This window comes from Mixophyes fleayi, chromosome 12 (assembly GCF_038048845.1).
Source record: "Mixophyes fleayi isolate aMixFle1 chromosome 12, aMixFle1.hap1, whole genome shotgun sequence".
In the NCBI taxonomy this organism is placed as follows: Eukaryota; Metazoa; Chordata; class Amphibia; order Anura; family Limnodynastidae; genus Mixophyes; species Mixophyes fleayi.
In genome coordinates, this window is record NC_134413.1 from 23,303,882 (window position 1) to 23,323,783 (window position 19,902).

The following is a 19,902-nucleotide window of genomic DNA, read 5'->3' on the forward strand; positions in this document are numbered from 1 at the left end:
ATTTTATGCACAGGTTTTGAAGTCGAAACAACTGAGGACTGTTGTATCAGTCAATGGCAAGAGAGCAATCTTGTAGGTGCTTCTTATTGTATATAAAAAAAGCATTTCGTTTTTTGGGGATTTTTTTGTTGCTTACTAAATTGAATCACTTTTAATGCACTTTGGAGCACTTCCTTTTATAATGTTTTTTCTAGAAAATCAATTGAGCCTGTGGAGGATTCGGGTATTGCAAAAAAGGGAAGCTGGAGACCAGTGGGAGATCACAGTGCAAGGAGGCATTTGGAGGATTCCCTTTGCGGAAAAGAATTTCTAGCAGCTGAATATTGAACTGAACCATTATTTGGACACAATTGAAAATTACTTTTCATTTGTTGGTATTTATATATTTGCATTCGGTATGAGACTGAAGCACACATCGTTTTGAAATGTGTTTGTGTGTTACAGTGATATTGAGTATAGAGTAGGCCACATAAGTTACATGAAAAGTATATATTACTGCTGTTTTATTGTTGGATTAAAAGCTTTAGTTCATCGTGAACACATTTCATTGTAAGCAAAGTAATACGAATGCATTAAGAATGTCATCTGAAAAAAAAAAAATGCAGAAGTGTTGCCCATAGCAACCAATCAGATTCTAGCTATGATTTATGTAGCACTCTAGTAAAATGATAGCTAGAGTCTGGTTGCTATGGGCAACCCCTCCATTCTTCCTTTTTCATTGGTTTGAAAAATTTACGCGAGACTCTATATACTGGTAAAACTTTGTCCACAAGTAATAAAATTGTGCGACAGCTTCTGATGCCCTACAGTGTAAAACAGATGTGATAAATAACAGAGGAACGTGATGGCTTCTTACACTGTTCAGCTCCTGGATTTGAGCTGTGAGTTCGACCACTTGCTGTTTCACTTGCTTGCACTCGCTTGACTCCTTCTCCAGCTTTTCTTTCATCTTGTTCAGCGTTTGCATCATCTCCTCTTTCTCCTGAGTCTTGGCATCGCACTCCCTCTCCTTCTTCTCCAGCTTCTGCTGCAGCTCGTGGTGCTCTGGGATGGGATAAAGTGACACCTCAAGAGATCTGCTGCTTCTCCTTATCATACTTTTGTTGTTCAGTATGAGACAATAGGTTACATATATATATATATGTTTTTAACATGAATCGATTATGGCAATATGGGACAAATAACCTTGCAGGATTTTAGGCTATCCCTGGCTAAATGCGGCTGCACTAAAGTAAACCATCAAGATAAAGTTAGCAAATTTATTATAAGTGAACTTTTCAACAGTCTATTTAGTCAATGACTAAACCAGAACATGGTCAGCAATGTAGGTAGCACATAGAATGGAAATAAAAAACAACAACAAAATAAGATAATCAAAAGAATATAAAGAAAAAAACAATATATAATTTGTTTTGAAGTAATTTCCTTTTTACTGTTAAAGGTTTTTCATAGATTGATGAGAATGTGGTATTACAGACCATCAGTAAATTTAATGATGGCCAAGTACTATATTAAGTGAGTAATTGTCTTTTAGGTACAATTGCGCTGATTAGCGGTGACTACATCTGCAGTCAGGTAGGATTCCACACTTTAGTCTGTAACCAACCACTAGGATTATACAGTTCTAGATCTACCAAATAGGTGAAATGCTTCAAAAGTCCCTGTTTAGGCCAAAATAATTCACAATGTGTTTAATGTCAAGATGGTGTGGACATTAAAATAAATAAAAAACAATCACTTTCATGGTGGAAAAAAACCCCAAATTAAAACAAATACCCTGAGATTACTGATACACACTTCTCCGGTGTGACCAGTATTGTCCTCAGATTAGACTCACAGTCCTGTCTCTACACACTTTACAACATAAACATCTCCTCTAGATAAGACATAACCAAGGACATCTATTTACCCTTTCTCATCTTCTCAGCTTGCTCCTTCCACTGTTTGACCTCATTCTCATTGACCAGCCTGTGGATATCAAAGTGACAGCGAGGACCATTAAATTACCTTTTTTACGTTAATACAAACTACTGAACTTCTAGCTAAAGGTGCCTTATTTAAAAAAAGCTGTTCGTAACATTCACAAGTATGTACGTAAGCTCCGATGATCAATAATTAACATATTGAAGAAACCAGGCGTACTAGGTGGTGAAGACGTTCTCCTATGCACAACAGGCTTCCCGTTCTAAGATACTGAAGGACACAGCAGACAGTGTTTTTGTAATGGTTGATAACCAACGGGAATAGATTCTACTCTTCTTCATAGTAAATGTGAGAAATATCACCCTTTTGTCATGGGTCAGTTATATATGTATTTTAGGTTTAGTACGCTTTTAACTACAAATTATTATGGCCAAAAAAAAAAAGGAAGTAAAAAGTAAAGGAAGAGTGCTGTAATCTTATGGCTCCACCGAACCACAAAGGTTGATCCAGTATTGCATCAACATAACAGTATTGTATCTACACAAGAGAAAACGTAAAATGTACATATAAGACGACCAATAAAGTCTGACATAAGGTGCAATTACGGCTTCGGCTTTGGATTGTAGTTTAATTATTACTCTTATTTTATATTTGGATAGATGGAAGTTAATCTATTTAAGAGTGGCTGTGACACCACCTTCTTTCCTAAGTCCCCCACCTCCCTAGACAATAAAAAGTATGGGGGTACAAATGTCCAACAACAACAACATAACTCCCAATTATGTCACCCACCCTCTAGGCCGAGTCACCATAGAATTCAAATTAGTATACGTGAACTGCCCAGTTATTCATAGGGATGTCCCAGGGACCTCAAAACCACAAAAACACCATTTTAGAATGCAAACAGATAGAAGCCAGGTCATCATGTAAAAGGTTAAAAGAGCACTTTAGTATGTTTTAAACTAGATGAGTCTTTTCTATATAGCAGAGAACATGTGGTTTTCTGTTACATCGCTTGTTAGACTCTGGAAGGCTCCGCTCCGTTCAATACACAAACAGGAAGTCTAATGTCCATACATATAAATGCTTCCCTCACAATCTCATCCTAGCTATGTGCAATTCTGATGTGGAACATTTTATACACATTTGTGGGTGTTCCTAATAGTCATTCTGCCGCCTGTAATGGAATAATACGCAGCCTTTCTGTGTGAAACGTATAAACATGGGTGAAATTGCTTTATTTTGAGCAGCAGTATTAGGGTCTGGAGTAAAACACCTCCTTACATTCGAACAACATTTCTGACGTTAAAATTTTCCAGCGGGGAGATGTCTGTATCCTGTCCTTTGTCATTCTGGATCACTATTTGCTGAACTATCCGATCCAGAAGTAGCCAGTAATGCACAGTGTTGCCACTTCTTTTGTCTAGAAAAACACAAAAGAGATTTTCATGTAACGCTACACAAACATTATATTCACAGAGGACAAGGGCATAACCTTCAATGCACAAAGTATCTGATACATTATCATGTTCTTGGAATAAACAAAGCAATTGTCATCAAGGCTAACTGAAATAAGATTTATATTAATAGTTGTGACATTGCAAAAATGTAATATAGCGATAATAGCGGAACCAGCCAAGAAGACAGAACTATTGTCAGTTGGTGCCAGCTTCTATAGAGTTGTGATAAGAATAGTGAAGTGTCTTCTCAACACTGCCCAGGGGAAACGCAAGATGCCAACATAATCACAGCTTCTTATCAAAGCAGAAAAGGTTGACACTAATTTAACAATATATACACGGGATACTATATGCTTTATCAAAATAGTGACCAAAATATCCATATTGTGTGAACTTTGACCTTGTCAAAGGCAAGCTGGTTTTTACAATAGTTTGGCTACTTTGCAGGTCAGATGATATTCCCCACAATCAGATAAGTTTGCAAGACTTCTCTACATATGAAAAACTATGAGTTAAACTAATCCTAGAGGGATTAAAAAAAAAAAAATAAAGACCATATGAATATGTTTTACATATCGCAGAACCAACTACATGAAAACCATGTCAAGAACATATGCAGAAAAAAAAAATGTTTTTATTTTCATTTATTTTTTCACTTGAAGAGCTGCAAGAAGTATACAACACAAAACGTAAACTGGCAATATACATCGGCCGATCTGGCCGCTCAGCCCAACAGTTGGGCAGGTGGATCTTGAGGTCAGATTATGATCTCTTGCATGATCAGATGTGGCAATCGTCTAACCGTATCTACCAGGGTTCTTTTTGTGCCCATATATGTGGCGATTTGGCCATTTGGGTCTAATAAAGCCTAATGTGCCCTTTACATCACAACATGTATGGGCACTGTTACAGCCCAGTGTTTCCACCAATACAGTGGGTCTCAGACCTTGAATGGTGCAGCACTGAGCACCCCTCTCCTACCAATACTTCCCCATTTCTAACAGCCCACAGTGTTGCCCCTCCCCTATGAATTTCCTATTCATGAGAAATTGAAGATTTGAATTGACGGTTTTACAATAACACGGCTATGGTGACTATCAGAGCCAAAATATATATTCCATTACAATTTACTCATCTCCACTCAAAAATAAAATAAAATTTTACATTATTTCTTGTTTTCTTCACAACAAAACTGCAATGTCACTTACAAACGCAAACATTTTTTTGATGGTCCATATCTATGTTATTGCGACACACATTCTCTACTAAATGTACAGCCCTGCTATAAACGTTAGTGCTTTATAAGGAAATTAGAGTAATACAAGAGTTCAATTTTAGTGAATTTTTTCCGCAAGTGTTACCATCATTGTACACTGCAAGTTCCATCCCTGGGTGAGGCTGAGACAGAGCCTGATCATGTGATTAGTTCCCCTTGTACCGTAACACAATCCATTCCCAGCTCATATACTTACAAGGCATTTGGAGGCAATGATGGAGTATGGACATAAAGTGTGGATAGCATTCTGAGTGTGTTAACTTCTTCCTTATCAACTCAAACATCTGAGTTGCGCTTTTAGTGTCTATGTAAACCTGCAGAAAATGGGAAATTTCAGAGTACATTTCAGAAATCCTGTCATCCTCCCCCATACCGATGCGCAATGATAGAAATCAGGACACTCACCAGGTCAAATCTTTTGGCAAATTCAAGTTCATCTTCATTCCTCAGCATCTCAAAAAACTCTAAATGCCTATTAGTAAAAACAAAGGTGCACTTACGTTAATGCACTGATATATATTAGATATTAGCAGACTTGTCAACAAAGTATCCCTTGAATAATTTACCTGTCTAGTGTAGAATTGTCATGCTCCCGGAGCTTATCAATTACAGGCTGGATACCCAACATTAGAAATTCGTATCTGAGATGAAGTCGGAAATCCAAACTTTCCTTAAAACAGACAATTATTATTGATCATTAGTCTTAGTCTCTGGATGATGGGTGTTAGACAGTCTGATAACATTACAGGGGCACATGTAGTCTCCTTAGTAGGGAAAAATTCAAATCCTTACCACACCAGATCCTTGGCTAAGGACTGCGTTAATAAAGGACATAATTGCAGTCTTGAGGCTGACTTCATCACGGTACCTTCCTGTACTCCGATCCAGATCATTAATTAGGGTCTAGAACGTAAAGAATTAAAGGAAAAAATATGCTTTGAAACCAACATAGGCAGAAACTGTACCTATACAGATGCACAGAAACAGGTATATGTCTATACCAAAGTCAGACTCACTGCCCTATCCCTTCGACAATGAACTGCTTACTACAGCCCTAAGTCAAACCTATTTCTTGTCAAAATCATATCTACCGAGACAGTCAATATCATTATTAGCAGAGCCGCAATTATAAAATTCATATTAAATACTAATAATAATAAATAATAAGAGATTTGCTTCCAAAAGTAGATCACTTGGTCTCACAAACAAGAGGACCAGAGGGTTTGTTATTGGGGGAGGTCCGTTCATTTAAACCCAAATCATTCTTTCTACTATATTCTTGGTTTGCTATTCTGATTTAAGTTTGTATATATTCCTTGCCTGGATCCCGGCACTGTCTGCGGAATTTCTACATTACACAGGGTTGAACTCGTACAGTTTACACAATAGGTGCTTTATGACCGACCGATCTCCGCTAGTTCTAGCCATGGTGACAGAAGACAGAGTGACGAAGAGAGAGTACACTTTCGGAAGGATCATGTAAACTGATCTTAGGAGGGGCCAGAAAATAAAATGGTGAAACCTTAAGGTACATTCACATGTAATGGTAAGTTTTGAATACTTCATTCAAAATTTATTAAATTTGAAACATAATTTTGTAGGCTGAAGTACCTATATAAATCATATAGTCTCTGAAACGCATCAAGCATGATCTGCAGATGACAAAAATTTATTGCAATAGTGATATTTATTTGATAAAACATCTCATTACTGGGTGAAATGCCCTTTTTTATATTACTAAGAGTCCATACTGTATGTATTTTATAATCTAATAAAATGTGCTTGTTTAAGTGCACCCCTCACTTACACACAGCACCATTTTAGGGGCTGAACGAAATTCACAAAACTGCAGCCCACAAATTCACTAAGAACCAGTTCCATCTCTGAGGCATGAGGTACTGTGTGCCTCATATCTGTGATCTCTCAGGTCGCCACTGAATTGGTAAGCTGAATTCTCATGAACATTCCACTGTGTGTAGGCACCGGGGGTACTTTCAACTTGCAGTACGGAAGCAATATGCAGGCAGACAATACCTGGAAGCGCGTTCTCTCGCTGGCGAATCTCTGGTAGTGCAGCATGGCTTCCAGAACTTTTTTGTGTCCTCCAGGGACCAAGCAGACAGCTCCCATTATTTCCAGCACGGCTACTTTAGTCTTGATGTTCTCTGTGGCCAGACTCTGAGCGATCACATTAATGCTCTCTGAATGGGCCAAGACATGCGCCCGTCCCTGAGAGTTGTTCAATAGTGCCTTGATGCAGCCAATGAGAGAGGTATGTATTTGGGATTCCGCTATATCATAGTCCATATTTTTGAGGAAGTTCAAAATGCACGTTAAACCGTCCATCTCTATAAATCTGGTCACAAACCTACAAAAAACAAGTATAAATAGGTAAATAAAATAATTTTAAGTGTCTGGAAATAAATAGAAATGAAATAAAAAAACTCCAGAACAGCACTTTAACAGTAGAATGAATGGAACAATCAAACAATAGTATCAATGTATAGTATGTATGTCACTAATGTTTAGATTAGTAAGTAACAATAAGAAGGGCTTCATTATAGCGGTCAGGTCAGACAACAAAACGACCAAGTCTAGTGTTGGACAGGACAAGGAAATCGTTACAGCTGCCATATCAATCAATTGTTTATTTGGACACAAATAGGAAACCTTGAGAAAGTCAGTGCCTCCCTTGCTGCAACCTGCCTCTTCTGCTTTTCCCACTTCCCATCCCTGCTTAGGATACTGGGAAAAGGATCTGTAAGTATTATCACAGTGGATAATAAGTCACATGAATGATACCTTACGATACCCACCACACACCAAGTGCCCTTTTCTTCTATACCAGGTACATGTCCCATTCACTAGGAGGAGTTCAATGTCACTGGCAGCTGTGCTAATAGAAGATATTATATGAATTGTACTCGCCTCATAGGTTTCGTCCTCAGCGCGGTCTTCAAGCTCTCTATAGTTTTGTTCCTTTCTTCTTCATCCTCCTTCTCCATTGCCAGCAATGTTCTCCTCTGCGACATGGGAAAAGGGGCGTTTAATATTATTGCAAGCCATTTATTTCCTTACAGGAGCAGAAAAATTAGTAACACGATCACCAACTGTACAGGGAAGAAGGGCACAAAAACATTTTGGCTATGAGACACCTAGCACTGTACTCTGGAGGTGGCCGCTGATTTTAGGGCAGAAGGATTATGTGCTGTGCCCAGCCAAACCATCTGTTATAAACAGGAGAGCAGACACTGATTAAAATCATTCTGATTTACATTGTTATTCAAAGGAGGGAGAAAAATGTTGCAATTTCAGTAATATTACCAGACCTTTCTGGGATCTACTTTCATGTTTTCTCTTCCCCAACACCCCTGAATTACCTGTATAGGTTGACAATGTAGTTTATGATGACACTGGACAGCAGCTCGTATGAAAGTAGAATGTATGGTTGGACTTTATTTTTAAATAACCCAGGTTAGATGGTTATAGCTGAGGCAGGCAATAACCATTCCCACTCCCAGATGGTGATAACACTTTCTATGGTAATTATGTCATTAATAACTCCCTTTGCAATGGAAAATATAATTATTTAATATCCATTACAAATAATGTAACCGTATTTAATACCTGTATGACATTCTCACTAAAAATCACTAATGATTTATTTGGGGTTAACAGAACCTTCTGAATAACAGGCTTCTGTACAAAATATTTCATAGCTGTACTTTACACTAGATTTAACAGTAGTTTCGTATAATAAATAAAAGGAGAAGTGGTTACAGTGTATGGTTTCTCCCCAAGATTCTTGGTGGGAATTGTTGCTGAACATGATGATTATAAAGAAACTGCAAAAAAACAATATACTGTAAAAGTACTGTGAAAGTTCACAGAACTATGTGACAGTGATAAACACTGTGTATCCCATTAGATTGTAAGCTCTCAGGAGCAAGGCCCCTTCTCCATCTGTCTTGTTGTCCCCTCCACCTTGTCCGCCTGTGCTGCATTTTGCTTCTACAAAGTTCTCTACGATGTTTATGTTATATACGGCTAATGTCTTTTATTAGTGCAATTATGCTTCTTGGATATTTGCCATTTTTGTTCTGTATTTTGCTTGCCTGACCTCTATAGTTATGTACTATGCTCGATTTCCCGCTGTACGATGCAGCAAAATTTTGTGGAGCCTTATATATGGTTCATTTATTTTTAATTGCATTTAAGGTGGGGCCTCTTGTGTACTACCAACTAATAAACTAATTATTAATTACGTTGTATTTTTTTTTTATTTTTTTTTTAATAATATGGCACAAGTCCCAGATTTCCTATCATATATGTTTTTAACAAGGTCATTCTTTATTTGCCAACAGTAACACGGTATAATAGGAACAGTAAAAAAAAGTATTGATGACTTCTGGAATAAAAACAAAAGTTTAGGAATCTCCAATATAAAGCAATCAAAACTTTATAGCACACGGACATTGATTGAAATTTAAATCCACAAACAAGGACGTCAAGATAAAGAATGCAAATAAGTGCTGGAATACTGAACATTTTAGAATTTGATTATAAAGAAAGACAAACAAAGTTACAAACAAGCCAGCAGGTCACAAGTTTGTAAAAAAAAAAAAAATATAGCAAACAGCACTCAACAAGTGAATTGTAAAAAAGAAAAAGAAATAAACAGAAAAACGGTTTGGTTAATTCTATTGTATTGTAAGAACTGCCCCATGGTAATACGTGTGGACAGCTGTCAGCAGTGGTACAAAGCAATCCTGTGCCCTGCAGGGATAGCTGACTAGTAATGTCATTTATTCCATCACTCCCTTGCAAAATTCAACAAAGACAGCACAGAAGAGGAGGCTTTATGCTCTCCAACATGCAGCTGCTTCATGTAAAATGTATAGATAGTCTAATAGCTGTTCACCCGTGAGCTGGAGAAGAATCAATACATTCCGAGCCGCTGGCACTGCATTGTTAGGAACGGAAAATATACTTTATACACGAATAGTGTTATTTTCCAAGTATAGTTTTACTAAATGTTAAGAGATTGATTTGGACATAAGCTATCCTGTTTAAAGATCCTGCTGCTTCCTCTGTAGAGGATATTAAATATTAGTAAGAGCTGCCTTACGGGTCGCTAGAATAAGGCAAAAATTACATTTTCTCTATGGAATGTAGTGAATGAGCGCCCCTAGTGGTCAGACCTTCAGAGAAAGCTGTATGATCGGGGTGTGAAACCTGTGGGTTGGAATCCCAATTAGATCTACTATGGGGGTCTACTGACAGATATGTAATACATTCTATTGGGAACCACGTCGAACAACAAATGGCTCACTGACACACAGGGTCCAGTGTATACAAAAAACAAAGTTGAACACCACATTACCATTTGAATAATGCATCTGAGACACAGGGATAGGCTCGTTTTGTTTTAAATAAAGCATAACAAAATATATAATGTACTTAAAATAAGTATTGTGTCAATATGATATCCCTTTATTTAAGACTACTAAATGACATCCGTATCATCATCAAGACATGGGGGTAAATGTATCAAGCTGAGAGTTTCCCGGCGTGTTTGAAAAACCAATCAGATTCTAGCTATCATTTATGTAGTACATTCTACAAAATGATAGCTAGAATCTGATTGGTTGCTATAGGCAACATCTCCACTTTTCAAACCCGCCGGAAAACTCTCAGCTTGATACATTTACCCCATGGGCTGTAAATAAATATATAGTAACGATCCCGAACACCAATGGTCCTTTATAAAGTGTGCCCACGATATTCAATACATACTCTAATTCCAATTATTACACTCTAAAATCAGTGGTCAAAGTGGATATTTAGAAGTGGAGGTATGTAAAATGTAAGTAAATAGAATTCAATAGTGTTACAATGAAGGCAGAATAAGTAGCGGTATGGCATACCACCATATACCCCTCCACTTCCACCACTGCTATTAATTAAAGAGACTGTTCCTATGACTAGCGCAGTGTCTTGCATCAATCAGAGTGCAAAAATATACTAGCAGCCATATAAAAGTAATGAATGGTCACTGTTAAAATATTGCATTCACCATAAGGAAGCATTAATGTAAAGCGCTTCTAAATACCGATTTGTTGTCTTTAATTCCACTTAAAGTATTTCACACAAAAACGCTGTTGAATTTCTCAAAAACGCTGGAGCTGCTAAAAAGCATTGAAGGACCACATCTGGCTTGGGGGCAAAGACTGAACACCCTACATTAAAAAAAAGGAGTGCACCACCTACTGGCATTATTACATAGTGGAGCTCCTGTCCAATAGACAAAAGGTTTAAAACCGACAAAAACCACCTCGCCATTAATGGCTATAAGCCAAGTTCAAGACTGCTGTATCTGCCAGCTCCTCTGATATTTGGGCTCAGCCATGTACATTAAAGATATATAATCTTTTAAATTTGCAGTTGAGTTGCAAAACTTTCATTATTGTCACTCTGTATTGTACTGTACTATGAAATGTTCCCACTTTATAAGAGGAATTTATACTGAGAAAATATAAAAACGTGACATACCATAAATGCCCTTTAGCAAATCAGTGACCTAGAAATATATATAATGAAGCCAACCATGTACCAATCAGGCAATTTGGAGTATAATCCATTAATTACACCATTTAGACTTCCTTAAAAAGCAAATTACCATTTCTTATCAGTTAAATGAACCCAGCTGTGCAGAAAGATTCTTTTCATCTGAACCATTCTACCCTGACTCATTGATTATACTAGTGCAGTATTACGCAATTTCTTATTTCAGCGTAGTTGTTATGTTATGTTAGTGGGTGGACACTCCTTTTCATGTCCATAAACGAAAATAATCCATGGCTGCATTATCACATAGTACAAGCCAATGGAATTTTGGGGTTTTTGGAATCTGGAATTTTGGCTCAATTCCACCAACAAAGTTAACCACACAGTTTAACGTGCGATCATTGAGCCATATTGACCAATGACCAGACTTATGATCAATTTGGCCACTGACACAGGATAGCCGGTCACATGCAAGATAGTTAGCCAGCTTTTGCAGATCTAGTCATTTGGACCAGTTACAATCTGTTGGTCGGATGACATATGTCAAAACAGCATATATCAGCTGGCTCAACGTTACAGCTTAAATTTTAACTTGATCAGGCAAAAGGATTGTTGGAGGTTGTGTCAGACCCACAACATGTAACAATGTTAACCTAGGAACACCAAGCTGGCAGATCACATCACAATATGTGGGCAACAGAAAGGACATTTTCGGTCTCAATTTGAGGTTTATTCCCTTCACTTCTAAAGATCAAGGCCAAATTACTGGTAACCAGTTCCATTCTCAAAATTAATGTCTACAAAATTCTTAAATGAATCTCCATAAGAAGATTTATTCCATAGGTGCAGAACAAGAAAAATGCTATGCGTGAGAAGAGGTGAACAGAGAGGAAGAGATCATACGTAGAATAGAGGCTCTGCTCGGGGAAAGCACCTGGAGACTAGGTAAAAGATGTAAGGAGGTGGAAGATAGCTGAGAGTTTAGAAGGTTGAGACTTGAATTTTGAACTTGAACCCATGTGTGACAGGGAGACAGTGTAGAGAAGAACAGAAAGAAGTAACACTTGAGGATCTAAAGGAAAGAAGTACAAGTTGAGTTGCACAATTCATAACAGATCAGAGTGGAACCAGTCTGTTCAGTGGTACATAACAGAGGAGAGTGTTGCAATAGTCTCACCGGGATAGGAGTAGACCTTGCACAATATTTTAGTTATATCATTTGCAAAAAAAAACAGATTTGATATATGTTTAAGCTGTGGAAGGCTGGAAGCTGTTAAAGCTGGAATGTGAGGAGTAAATGGTAATGAAGAGGCAAAAAATAGCTAAATAACTAAGAAGCAGGCTTGGGGAACTGGAGATTGAAATGTTATCCACAGTGATTAGGTCTGAAAAAGGGACAGATTTAGTAAAAAGGATAAAATGATCAGTGCAATCAGGGATATAGGAGGAAAACCAAGATACCTCGAGCCTTTGGGTTCCCAAAGTACAGAGACTTGCTGCGGATAGCTCTAGTAGAATAAGTAAGGAGCAGTGATCTTTGGATTTAGCAGTGAGTAGGTCATCGGCTACTTTAGTAAGGGCTGGTTCTGTGTGTTAATGAGTGCAGAAACCATACTGTAGGGAATTCGAGATAATAAAAATAGGTTGACAAGTCAAAATGAGCAGACTTTTCAAGTAGTTTAGATGAGAAAGTGAGTAGTGAGAGTCTGGCCTTTGGCGGCAGAGAAGAGGCTGATCACAGTAAGTTTTAAAGGAAGTGGAAACAGTATGTTTAATCAACCATGTCCATCTGTAGCAATTTACATTCAAATTGCAGGATAAGATATTCTAAGCCATAGAGGTCCCCGTAACAGGATGCCCGATAATTCTGGTAGTTTGGCTGAGGGAGATTCATTTCACACTGTTTTTTTCCCCCAATGGAGTTCACCTTTAAAATGAGTGTGTTCTTAAATTGCTCTATGAACAGTAAGGGGCAGATTCAATTCAGCGCAAGGTGCCGCTGATCATTGCATGGGGATATTGCCACCTATTACGAAAATAAATTTCTGCACCCTTCCTTGGGAGGTGAAGAAAAATGAGCAGAAACTTGGGCCAAAATATTGAGGCTGTGTGTCTTCTGGAGACACCTTTCAATCTTCCCCTAACACTTCACACTAGTTTACTGTACACCTTAAATATATTTACAGCTGAACTTAAAAAGGTCAATTACACACACAGTGGAAGCAGCCATCATGTGGGCTGAACCAGTATACAAGAAAATGTGGCTTATTAAATCATTTGGAATCTATGACATCACCGAGGCACCTTGTTGTGAGGTCACTAATTCCTACTAAATCGTTTCATCTCAGGAATTTTGGTTTAGGCCACAAACGATGCATTAGAGACTCTAGCCCCATCTTGTTACATGACTTTAATTCTTATTAGTAATTTCACCTTAGTCTGAGTAGACAGCACCAAGACTACAGGCAGGGCATCCATCACTTTGATCACAAAGACACATGCAGAGATACAGTCACATTCTTTATTGAAAGTTACTTGACAAATGAGAAAAGTTGAGCTTTCCTATTTTCACAAAGTTGCAGAGGAACTAGATGCTGAATTTATGTTTAAAAATGATGTGATCTATGCTACAGCATTGTCTATCATTTAACTTTCTGCACGTAAATAACACAAACCATTTCTACACACCCCAACTGGGCTTTGCTTGTCCTGCCGATAGGATACAGAGGTGGTCTTGGCCATCGATACGGATCTGTCTGGAATACTGAATTGTCTGTTACCTGAATAAAGATGTGTTGGGGAAACAAGTTTCATATCACGGCCTGGGCACCTATTTTAATAGGCCAATCGTCGGCCAGGCAAGAAATTCTCATACATGCTCTGGAACAAAGGCTGCCCATTGTCATCGCTAGGAAAATCTCTCTCCCAAGTAGCCTTGATATAATTAAGGTTTTTGTGGATTTCCGCTAACTAAACAATGACACATTAATTAAAAGGAGTTTTTGCCTTTTGAGACAACCTAGTTTCTCATAATAGGAATATATTAGTGCTTTAACTCTGATCAGATTCTGTCCCTTGCTTATTCCTTATTCATATGTTAGGTATTCCCTTTTTAACTCCCTTCTTGTTTATTATTATCCTCTTTTTATTTATAAAGCGACAGCATATTATGCAGTGTTCTATATCAAGGTGATCATGATACAAATAAACATACAAAAAAAAGATAGATTGTAAGCTCTTTTGCGCAAGGCCAAGATGTGTGGGGAACACCTGAAACAAACTGGCAGAACAACAACTGTTGGTGGGGAAAGTGTACAGTCAGGTTTTTGACCGCTGCTTCCAATTTTCAGGTGCCTATATTTTTTAGCAATAAAAATTGAAACTTTAATATTATCAACATTAGAAACAAAAACCATGTCTGCCAGTGTATCCACTCTGCTGATTTGCACCCCTGAATTTTATAGAAATAAGATACATAACTACTATTACTTCCAAACAACAAAAGTTTAATTTTCCCCAAGTTTTCTATATGTAAAAACAGCAAATATGCTTTATGTCCTGTAAATTGAAGGATAATCGCTTAGTTAAGCTAAGCACTATCTTTTGAACACTGCTACATTTATTCAACCGATGTCAGTCCCCAATGACTTTCCAGAAAGAGAATTTTCAGCTGTCCGTAGCAAACCCCTCCACGATATGCTGTGACACGGGAGGGTGAAACAACTGCTTCTTTCATGAGATATCCTTCTTGTTATCATTATCTTGCGAGATGTGGGGAGATATTTATTCTATCTGAAGTATGCCCCTGGCAGACGTCCACACTGCAGTTGCTTGACAGCTGTGGAGCACCATCATTGCGCTTCTTTCTACATCACACCCTCCTTATAAATGTTATAACTGACACCCACTCAATCTGCTGAGATAAAGCACAATGCACAAACAACGCTCTAGTGTGCGACTTCTAAACAGCGGCACGCTTCTCAAATCAATGGGAAGAAATTAACTGTATGGATGCAAGTCTTTTTTTTAAACTTGCGGTTTTTTAAGTCATCATAAGTCATTATATTTCACACCGTAGTTACGTTTCCAAATCTATATAGAGATCATCTTCTCAAACTACAATAATGTATTTTATATCTGTGTGGTGAGAATATAAAACACATATTTCCTATCTTTTGAGTGAAAGATCATAAAAGGGCTAACTGCATGTAGTAGGCTAACTCGGGGGCGCATGCGTAGCTCCATTTCGGCGGCACTGTATTGTACAGCAGCCGCGGCGCTGTCAAAGAAGCGTCCGCGGCGGCGCTGTATTGTACTGCTGCTGTACAATACAGTGCGGCTATGTAGGGGCACTGTTTAGTCCCCGTTCTTCGCGGAGGGGAGGGGTTTCTGGATAACCAGAACCCCCCCGCGTGCGCCCCTGTAACTAGTAGCTCCCAGAATGCTCTCTGGTCACCGGTGGAGTTGCTGTTTGTGATGAAAACTGTAGTCTTACAACCTGTCGGCTGTGCAGGAAATTTCTAAAAGCAACGGAATACTCACAGCAGCCATAGAATTCAGTTCATCAATGTAGAATTCAGGCCAACTGGTAGCACCTTTATTTTCCTCCTGATCCTAAGAAAGAAAGACAAAAGCCATGAATACAAGAAGTAATCTGTACTAAAATTGTTAATAAATGCATAGCATTGCAGGCATGTTTTATCATTACTTACATTTCTTTATAATCCCCAGTGCACACTCTCTTACCAGGTATGTCAAACACTTGAAAATACTTTTTACAGGCATTTTTTACAAGAATTTACCAACAACAACCATTCGTGCAGACTCGCTACTTACAAAATAATAATAAAAGGAATGAATACACCATGGCAAATTGGGCCACTTGTAGCCCATCCCTGGTATACATCCTCATGAATTCATATGGTCACAGCACTGATTTTAAATTTCATAGTAAAACCAGTAATTGATTAGTAAGCAACAAAACTTTATCTTAAAAAAAAAACAAAAAACAAACATACACCATAAAAAAAATCTATATATATATATTTTCAGAGCTAGAATAACTTGTTTGGGAAAACTTTGGACAAATTAAATCAGCATTGTAGTTTTCTATTTATACACCACAGGCGAATAAGTTGCTTTTAGATGAAAAGATGACCTTGAAAGACATGCAACATAAACAGAACAAAGAATACTGGTTTAATGAGTTGTCACAAATGGTTTACATTTGAAATGGAAAAGAAAAGAAAGGAGTAATTAGGTTAGTCTCCAAGTTTACTTCTTAAATCCAGCATTTATTAGAAAGAGGGAAATATGGTCCCCACATTGTACTGGAGTGATGGTCTGCTGGAAAAGGCACAAGACACGGTTTATAAAGGGCAGGCACCTCTAAATATTGGATTATAGAAATGTATTTTTGTACTGGCTCAGAGACTAAAACAAAATACTAATGAAAATGAGGGGGTTATAAAAATGAATCGGTTTTCACATGCACCATTAAATGTGTTCATATGTCAGTGTCTCCAAGGTCTCACAAAACCTTATGGTTATGGGTGTAGTTGAATTAATAAACAGCGCAGTAAGTGGAGAGTAAGGAGTGAAGGATGGGACCGTTCCAGCTGTCAAGGACACCAAAAGTCCCAGTGAACGGTGCATGTCTATAGCAACCAATCAGATTCTAGTTATTTATTTAGTACATTCTACAAAATGACAGCTAGAATCTGATTGGTTGCTATAGGCAACATCTTCACTTTTTCAAACCCATAATTTAGTAAATATACCCCTAAGTGTGATTTTAATCTAAGAGTAAAAATTTCAGGGGATTCCTCTGTTAGTTATCATAATTTAATGCTGAAATCTGCACAGTGACTGATTAATGCACTTCCACAGATTGCATGATTTGTGTTCACTTATGATGATAGTCAGTAAAAATGGGACGTTACGGTCACTAGTAAAGTAAACATAACAGTATATCAGTAACTTGGACCTCACTAATTTGGATTCTGTTAAGTTTGAAGCTCATAAGTATAAATTAAATCAAAACTTCAACAAGAACAAATCTATAATTGCCAGTGGCTGCAGTTACTTTGCAGAATGACACTTGGAATGTTCGCAATATACATTTTGCGATCATAAGAGATCTGAGTCAAACAATACCTTGCTTTTAAAGTTTTTATATCCTTGTACATTTCTCACATTCTGCACCCCAGATCAATCCTAGGAGCATTAAAGTTTATTTCACTAGTTCAAATTGTATAATGAATTGGAGAAGAAGGAGCACAGTTCCAATAGTGGAAAGAATTCAGCTGTTTCAGTCCACAGGTAACAATAGTAGATGCAGCAAAGTGAGATCACCGATACAAACTACAATAATCAGGCAAGGAAAAGAGGAACCTTCTATGTATAAATAGCCCAGTGTGTCCTCTGATTGGCTACTGCTTAGTGGTTAGCACTTCTGTCTCACAATACTGGGGTCATGAATTCGATTCCCGTACATGGCCTTATCTGTCTGAAGTTTGTATGTTCTACCCGTGTTTGCGGTGGTTTTCTTCCGGGTACTCCGGTTTCCTCCCACACTCCTTCAAAAACATATTGATAGGTTAGCTGGCTGCTGACAAAAGTAATCCTAGTTTGTGTGTATGTTAGGGAATTTAGAGTAAGCTCCAATGGGGCAGGGACTAATGTGAGTGACAAATATTCTCTGTACAGCGCTGCGGAATTGGATGCGTTATATAAAATTAATGGTGATGATGATGATACTTAGCAACAGGTGAAGATAATTGCTTCATTAAAAAACTATGGAATGGTCTCTCAAAAACAGCAGTTCAAAGAATGACTATCTCAGCGGCAGACAAGCAAGTCAACGAACTAGTAGCACAGAATGCAGATTTAGTTCATCACAATATTTCCCTTCTCAATTGACATCCTCCAGATGACCTTTGTCCAGGTTTGTTAGAGTAACAGTGTAGGAATTCCAAGATCTCTCCTCTGGTCCATAACCATAGACATCATCATGGTGAGCATCCGGAGGAAACCCACGCAAACACTGGGAGAACATACAAACTCCACACAGATAAGGCCATGGTCAGGAATCAAACTCATGACCCCAGTGCTGTGAGGAAGAAATGCTAACCACTGAGCCACCGTGCTGCCCCATAACCAGCCACTGTACTCCATTTTGAAATATTCTTGAATCAACAATTCTTTCCACCACATACTAATCTTCTCCATCAAACTTCAATGAACCAGATGCAGGAATTGAGCACCCAGGAAATGGATTCTCCCAAAAAGGCTTAAATAGAGCCAAGCGAGAAACTGGAGGTTTACAGAATGAGGGAGATTTAAATTAAGTCACCAATGTTGATTAAATCTATTTATTAAAAGGTATCAGATGTCACACAGTGATGATACACAATATAACACGAAAAAACATGTTTATAACAAATATTCAATGTAAATAAGCCCAGTGACCAGGGAACTTTTCAATAATTAACTTAAAAATCATGAAAGGAGTTAAGAACATTGGTACAATGGTATAAGTAGAGGGAGACTAGGGGGAAGAATAGAAATAAAGTGATATCCAATCAGGTGGTTACGGCCGAGGCCAATGAGGTAGGAGTTAAGGGTGTAAATTTAGTTAAAAAGGTTGAGTAGATGTTGGTTATAGAAAGAAAGCTCAGGGAGATCATACTTTGTCATCAAAAGAGGTGGAGGAACTTAAGATACTCTTTTTATAGGGATTAACTAATTGTATTTGAGCAGAGATCTCAAAATTACCCCATCAACTTTTGACCCGATACTGAATCTTTCATTTTACAATCATTATGAAAAACCAAACTCGCATCATAATTAAAGAGATTTTGGAGGTGTCTTTCAGCCACTTTTTTATAGCATGCCTGAAATTCTTCCACAAAGTAGCTCTTGAATCTGTTGCAAGTTTGTTAGCAAGATTGGAATAGAAGTGTCAACAGGAACACCAGAAACGAAAGCTGGATAAAATCCTTAATTTATAGTGGGAAAAAAAGAAGTGAAACTACGTTGACAAATATAATAAGCAAATTCTGTAAGAAAGATGTCCAACCAGTCATCCTGTAGCTAATTAAGCATCAGAGTGATTGTTACAAACTTTGGTTGGTGTGTTCAGTTCCACGGTTAGATTGCAGGCAAAAGTATGAAGTTAAATTGAAGGTTCTTCCTAATGTTGAGCAAAAACTTCTCCAGCACTTTAAAGCAAAGTGAATTCCTTGATCAGAAACCAATTAATGTGGGTTGTCATGGAGAAAAAAAAAACAACACTTCTTGGATCGCCAAATGGACTCTGTAATAAGGTGAGCTATCTTAGCAAGATGATCTACATTTACTAGAAAAGCTGGAATTAGGAAGTTTAACAATAAAATCTATGACGATTGACTACCAAGATCTTGAAGGTATAGGGAAGGTTGTAAAGCACACCTATAGAATTTTGTTTTGTGGAACAGAAGAGGCCATACTGATAAACTTTAGGCCACTAAAAGGAATGGGACACTAGTTCCTGTATCTTAATTCTTAGAAATTCTGGAATGAAAAAAATCAATGTTCATAGGTCCAGCAAGCATTCAAAAAAATTAGAATGTCATTATTTGTCACTTTTCAAAGCCTCTAAATATGAGACAGGAAATCATAAGGGTAAGTCAGAAA

At 37.8% G+C, this 19,902-nt stretch overlaps 1 protein-coding gene across 1 annotated transcript in view; it reads right to left on the minus strand.

Moving 5' to 3' along the window:
* DAAM1 (dishevelled associated activator of morphogenesis 1) overlaps positions 1-19,902 on the minus strand; it is a 91,734-nt gene that overhangs the window by 44,045 nt on the left and 27,787 nt on the right. The window contains 10 exon segments of the mRNA XM_075192421.1: positions 857-1,044; positions 1,910-1,968; positions 3,208-3,346; positions 4,856-4,973; positions 5,065-5,131; positions 5,226-5,329; positions 5,452-5,562; positions 6,694-7,027; positions 7,588-7,682; positions 15,769-15,840. Coding sequence (XP_075048522.1) covers positions 857-1,044; positions 1,910-1,968; positions 3,208-3,346; positions 4,856-4,973; positions 5,065-5,131; positions 5,226-5,329; positions 5,452-5,562; positions 6,694-7,027; positions 7,588-7,682; positions 15,769-15,840 — 1,287 coding nt within the window.